The sequence below is a fragment of the Hippocampus bargibanti genome, linkage group LG16 (assembly GCF_051943395.1).
Source record: "Hippocampus bargibanti isolate YZ-2025 linkage group LG16, ASM5194339v1, whole genome shotgun sequence".
NCBI lineage: Eukaryota > Metazoa > Chordata > Actinopteri > Syngnathiformes > Syngnathidae > Hippocampus > Hippocampus bargibanti.
The window spans coordinates 9,390,896-9,397,919 of NC_142749.1; the positions used below are offsets into that span (position 1 = coordinate 9,390,896).

General features: G+C 37.2%; 1 protein-coding gene across 1 annotated transcript; it reads left to right on the forward strand.

The window, feature by feature from the left end:
• Positions 1-2,412: 2,412 nt before the first annotated feature.
• Positions 2,413-5,129, forward strand: LOC148886338 (reticulon-2-like). Its single transcript, XM_089017684.1, is given in 7 exon segments — positions 2,413-2,614; positions 2,617-2,635; positions 3,083-3,220; positions 3,313-3,383; positions 3,543-3,558; positions 3,560-3,584; positions 5,067-5,129. Coding segments are annotated over 7 exon segments (534 nt in total).
• The last annotated feature ends 1,895 nt before the right edge of the window (positions 5,130-7,024 follow it).

Below are 7,024 nucleotides of genomic sequence, written 5' to 3' on the forward strand. Positions count from 1 at the left end.
ACATATGTATCTTATTGGAAAAAAATACTCATCGGTCACGGCATTAATACTTGTTACTACTATTGTTACTACCATTCTTATTATTATATTATTATTACTGTTACTATTAGTACTTTTCCTACTACTTTATTATTATTATTATTATTATTATTATTATTATTATTATTATTATTATTATGTGAAAGAGGACATGAAGGTAGCTCGTGTGAGAGAAGAGGATGCAAAAAACAGGGATGGACGGAGGGCTGATAAGCAAAAATGAAATTATTATTATTATTATTATTATTATTATTATTATTATTATTATTATTATTATTATTATTATTATTATTATTATCATCAATTATTCAATACCATTATTTCCCAGACCGATACCATTATGAGTCTTCAACTCGAGTGCTCACCAATAGCTATAGCATGTAACCTATACTAGTAATACTTTTGATACGTGCAATTTCTATTAAATCCGTGAAATATAATTTAAGAAAGACAATTAATGAACTGAATAACAACTTTGGATTTTTCTCAGTCAATGAAAGCAGAGAAACTATAGGTACTATAGGTAAATGCATGAAATACACGAATGTAAAAAAAAACAATACAATGTGAATTAAAATACCCAATACACACTAATCATGAACTTTAATATACACCTTGTAAACACACGGTATATAATCCTACCAATATTAAATCTTATTCAACATAAAATTTGATGGACAATAAAATAGACGAAGAAGAGTAAGATTCTCCTGTTTTGGTCTAAAAATGAAACCAGCAGCTGCTATTAACTCTTCAAAAAGTATATTCTCAGACAGCTTTGGGGGTATTTTGTAAATACTCAAAGTTGGACAAACCACCACCCGATTATTCCACCCCCTTTTTATGGCACTTATTCCATTTTACAAGGACATAAGAGACAGACAAGCGTTCACACTCACATTCACACAATCACTCAGCAGCAACTGAGTTCTTGCTCTCTCCTTAGAAACCTAACCAGTGATGGATAATAGAAAACTACATTTTTATATGGGGATTTGTTTGTCATTTTTTTTTCTTGACTGATACTGTTTTTTTTAATAGTAGAACCACAAATCTCTGCAAATAGGATTATATAAATAGATTTTGTTTTATGATCCCCTCATTTAACAGTTGGATAAACAGCGTGCTGTTACCAGTGGCTTACAGTAGAATTGCAATTGATAGAATTGCTGCTGTGGACCGCAAATTTCCCCACTGTGGGACGAATAAAGGTTTTCTGATTCTGATTCAGATTCTGATAAAGTAAAACTACTCAGCATTTGATAGCAATGCTCTGATCATACCATGAAATGGGCATCTCTTTTACAAAATGACAGGCGTCCTCTGCAACGTGAATCTCAAATATTGTGCAAACGTAAAGTTGAATAAACTTCCATTGACCAACCCCCTTACCTCTCAATTTTTATGTATTACCCCCCCAAAAAACGTGGACATTTTGACATTTTGTGTTTGTTCTAATTAACAATGTTTAATGTGTTATTCAAAAGATCAAATTTTAATTAATCGATATGAAAAATTTATTGCTTTTCTCTGCTATAATTTATAATTTTATTTATGGCTTTATTGTTCTGGTCTTTATTGCTCCATTGTTCTTTGATTGTAAAGTGTCCTTGGGCGCTTGTAAATTAAATATATTATTATTAATTATTGCTACTACTACTACTACTACTACTACCAATAACAATAACAATAAACCCAAACACGATTTCCTTTATTTATTGCGTTGCCTTTAGTTTATTCGCCGTCAATCAAATTGCATTGGCATCATCCCTGTAGTGCTTCGGCCACTAGAGGGCGTCTTTGCTCGATCATTTTCATTTCACACAGATTATACTGTGACGTATTTGGCTTGGCGACAGCATCCTCCCAACTATTTCTCAGGGAATAGTTGCAAGTTGTTCTTCCAATCAGATCAAGTTTCATACATCTCCAAGCCAGCAGAAAGTCAGGACAGGTTGTATTCTAAACAAATTTGAGTTGTTTCAGAAAGCTGTCACTGTGGTGTTCAAACATGGCGTTCAGCAGAGCAAGGAGTGGAACATAAACAACCAGAGAATGCTGAAACATTTCAACGTGTCTATAAAAGTCTTGCTCCGTGGCAACAAGGCTTTCGATCAAAACGAACCACCTCTGACAAAATGACTAAAGATAAAAATGTCAAGTTGTTCATCTAATCCCAAGTATCATTTGCAATAAATTGAATATGATAGCGATCTATGTTCAGCGCTTTGTTGCAGCTTCAGCTGTTGTGAAAGCTCCGTATAAATCAATATGTATTGTATTATATTGTATTTAATAAAGCCAACTTATGATTTTTTTGATTCTAGAACACTTCAAATAACACCAAAATGAAGAGAGATCATTTCACATGATATGAAATCATTTCAAAAGGTGGATGTTGTGTTTGTAGTGCTGGACCTGGTTTACTGGAAGAGCACGAGCAGGACCGCAGTGGTATTCACGGGTTTGGTGGTTTGTCTGACCGGCCTGTTCCAGCTGAGCGCCATCACTGTCCTCTCTCACATTTGTTTGAGCGTCATGTGCGTCACCTTCCCGCTGCGTCTCTACTACAAACTGCTGGGCTGCATCCTTTCCAGTGAGTCCTTTCACGTTGATTTGATTGGCTGGCAGAGACAGCGAAGTACATTGAGGAAAAGTTCACTTTGGATTGATAGTTTCGCACATATTTACACCTTAACCACTGAACGCAAAGGCATGTTGGAAACGGTGTTGGTATTTTACAGATAGAGCATAGACCAGCAGAAATGAAAGAGGGAGATTTGCATCGTTGTGGGAGTGATCACAGCCAACTTCAATGATGCGAGTTATCCATCCGTGTTTGCATAGAATGATCAGAGTTCTGAGTCCTCATTGACTGGCATTGCATTGATGTCTGTTTTTACAATTTTGTTTGGTTAAATTGCACAAATGGCGCTTAGCATTTTGTGATGCCAGCTTTCGGACACTGTTGATTTATTAAATGCGCGTGTACAGTGTACTTTAATTGAAATGCAAATTTTGATGCATACAAATGTGTTTGCAGGTCATATCTGGACTACAACTGTTCACTGACAGACAAGGAAACAGTGATGCTGGTGGAAGAGGTGGTGCTTCTAATAGCATTTGCCATCACAGAGCTCAAGCGTCTTCTTTTCATTGACAACATTTTTGATTCACTCAAGGTCAGACGACGGGTTGTTTAAAAGCAAAATATTTCTCAGTACTTACTGATTTGGTTGGGATTGCATTTTGATGTATTTTCTTCTTCTCTTCGTTTGTTTTGCTGCTGTACTTGCTGACCCATATCGGGGTTCTCACTTCTGGACTGACACTTGTCATAACTGGTAAGATCAGAAAATGACCCTTGGTTCTGAAATCAACACTCAAAACAAGAACATGAAAATTGACTTTTAACACCATTATTGTGTGTGTGCGTGTGCGTGTGCGTGTGCGTGTGCGTGTGTGTGTGTGTGTGTGTGTGTGTGTGTGTGTCTGTGTTACAGCTGTCATTGATCTTTTTTCCTATCCTCTACAAAAAACAGCAGGTAAGATTCTGAACATATGTATCTTATTGGAAAAAAATACTCATCGGTCACGGCATTAAGTAGACCGGCACAACTGAACAACCTCCGCTGCAAGAGCTGTATCACTGCGATCCCATTAAGAAACAAGCATGCATCCATTTTTTATTTATGTTAACATTGTTACTACTAGGATGTCATCATACCCAATATAAATGAATTAAAAAAATAATTCACTGCCAGACGTGCAAAAATGCGTCCACTCCATTGCCAGAGTTTTTGTCATTGTCACTTGAATTCCAGGACCCACAGAATATTGAGTTTTAGGACTATATAAACATTCAATGTAGCGTAGGAAACCTTAGACCCTCTTCTTTCATCAGAAGAAATAAGTTAATTCCTAAGTTATATGGCTCTGGAGTTATCTGAGCTTGAAATGAGGGCGGCTGTCCAAAATACAATGCAATAAATACATATTTGATATAGCACGTTAACAACAGCTGAAGCTGGAACAAATCGCTAACATAGAAAAAGGGAAATGCTGCCCCCATGTGGAAAAGAAAAAAACATTGCCATAGACCAGTGGGCGGGAACCTATGGCTCGCGAGCCCTATATGGCTCTTTTGATGATTGCATATGGCTCACCGATAAAACTAAATACATATTCTTGTGTATCCGCTGTTCCTTTCCCCTTGGGGGCTGCAGTTGGCGGAAAGCGCATTTTTGATTGGATAATACTGCCCGTCATGTTGAAACAGGTAAACGCCCCTTTAAATGAGCCTGAGGAGTACACTGGAGCACCGGAGAATTCACCTTTGAGGAGAGAAAAGGTTCTGATTCTAATTTGCAATGAAACAATACCATTGATGAAACAGTCGAATGTCAGTGACATTTTAACAAGCCCCATGCTAACGTTTGCATCAGTATACTCTGCGAGAGACGGAAGAAAACAAACGTGCAAGCTAATGAACAGTGTTAAGGCTAGAGAGCAGTAACTTCGTGTATGGACCCGGCATGTTGACTTTCATTCCGATAGTTTGGCTGGATTTTTTTTCACAATCACGAGGAATGGAAAACCATTCATGTGAACGGTGAATACTATCACAAAGTTATTTGTGTATGTGCGCGCGCGTGTGTCTCTCACTGAAAAACATTTCTAAAAATTTTACTTATATGGCTCTCCTAGTCAAAAAGGTTCCCGACCCCTGCCATAGACTATGGAAAGCGTTTTATCGCCAGCCAAGCAAGAAAAAAATAAAACTCGAATTGAGTTGGGAATGGTGCTCCACGTCACACTTTTCAATTACAGTAAATGAGATAAAATAAAATATATTATAAAATTAAATAGTATATAGTAAAAATAAAAGTATATTATATAGATATATAATTTTTAGAGAATACTTTTTTTAATGCCGCTCATCTTGAAAAGTAGGTTTTGCAGGTCGATTGTATCTAATATTGTGACCAAGGAGTGTAGAAAATGTGCACTCCTTGTAATGATGCCAGGTGAGGATAAGGAGGATTGTCAAAACGTGCAAAGCTATTGAGAAGAAAATTAAAACTTGGTAATGTTTCAAAATTAATTGTTAGATCCATGCAAATTCATTATCACGTCCACAGTAACCGATATACTGCATCGTACGTCAGGTGCCACAGGATGCATGATGCAGTTAAATCGGCCCGTGAACAAGGCGCCACCTCGAAACAGAAAGCAAAGGCAAAGTAAAGAGCAGATGAGGCATGTTGCGATTTGACAAAATGACCACGGCGCTCGCTGGTGATGTCGCATCCTCCGTGAGTGCACCATGATGTCGGTTTTGGAGTACCGTCTAATCGATGTTGACAGCTGAAACAAAGCTGGTATTCATTAGGAGGGAATGTGTGAGGAGAGAGGAATTGTATTCAGCAAGATACTTTGTGTGGGCAAACTGATTCACACATCCACTTCAGTGCATTTTTTTGTGGCAACAGGTCTATTTTTACATTACCACAAGCACTGTGTTCTTGTCGAGATGCAAAAGGAAGTTTTTTTTTTAAATCTGCTGATTTAATTTGAGTAAAACTGACATGAAGTTCACTTGCCACTCATTTTTAATATGACAAATTTGTTTTTTTGTCTAAAATTGTAGCCCTTTAAAAGAAATATATTTTCTAAAGGAACCACAAGCAAAAGCAAACACTTTACAAAGAATTCCATCAATAAATGTAGCTTCATTGACGATACATCTGCATCATTGTGACCTTACACTTGACAAATTGGTGCTTGTTAGTCAATGCAACATTTTTAAAAGAAGCTACTAAGTTTTCATAAATACAGTGGTGCCATCAGAAACAAGCTGAAGGCTCTCCGTGACTACACTCAAAACTCTAGGGTTTCGTAATCGGAAATCAGTATTTCCGATTGAAATAAATGGAAATACCATTCATGTGTTCCTCCTTAGAAAAAAGTAGTTCTGTCATATTTGTCACGGTTTGCAAGGTGGTGATGGCAGTTGTGGATCCCAAAAAGCAGGCAGGAGGGAGCAGCAGGTTGTATTTGAGAAGTTGCATTAAAATAAAGTCAACAGGAACAATAATCAAAACGTTAAGATCATTTGAACAGAAAAATACAAAGTATCAAATAAACACCAAGAGTAAAAGTCTGCCAAGATTAAACAAATACATGCACAGCATACAATGCATACACAAAGCACAATGCAGACAAATGCATACACTGCATACAACAACGACCCGACAGCGAATGGTCGTGCCGGGAGTCCTTTTGAGTGTCACTGATTGGGAACGACCAGCACCTGCGAGGCAGCAGGCAGGGCTGACAGCACCACCCGTTGGTCGCCAACCAGATCATGACAATATTGTGGTCTATAAAAACAATGAAATACAAGTTGTCATCAATTGAATGGCCAATATCCTGCTGCTAGCCTTGGCCATTTGGCGGAAGTATAGGGCAAACAAATGGATATGGACTTTTACACAGCGTAAACATTTTCCCTCAGCTCAACTCTTAGCAGATGATGAAGAATATATGAAGAAACACGTTTATAGTAAATGTCTACATTTGTTGCTCCATCATCTCTGTTGAACAATCATGCTCAAATTGTTATAAACATGTTTTCCATTATGCATTAGCATTTGGATTAGCTAGCCGACTAAAGGCTAGCTTTGTGATTGTTTTGAATAATTGTGTAATTGACTTTGTTTTCTCCTTGTAATGTGTACTTTGCACCATCACTGGTGATGAATCAATTATTTTAAAGGTTTGCAGGTAGAAGTTAATTGTCAGGATAATGCACATTTAAAACAGCCTAAACTTTGTAATTGTAGCGGCAACTTTTAATTTATAGTATAAGTCGAGGGCCAAACTACAAACGTGTTTTTCTCTTTCGATGTGCCTTGCTTTCTTGATAAATATGTTGCTGTTCTGCAAAAGAAACTCTCCTATAACATGGATGACTTCACACTCT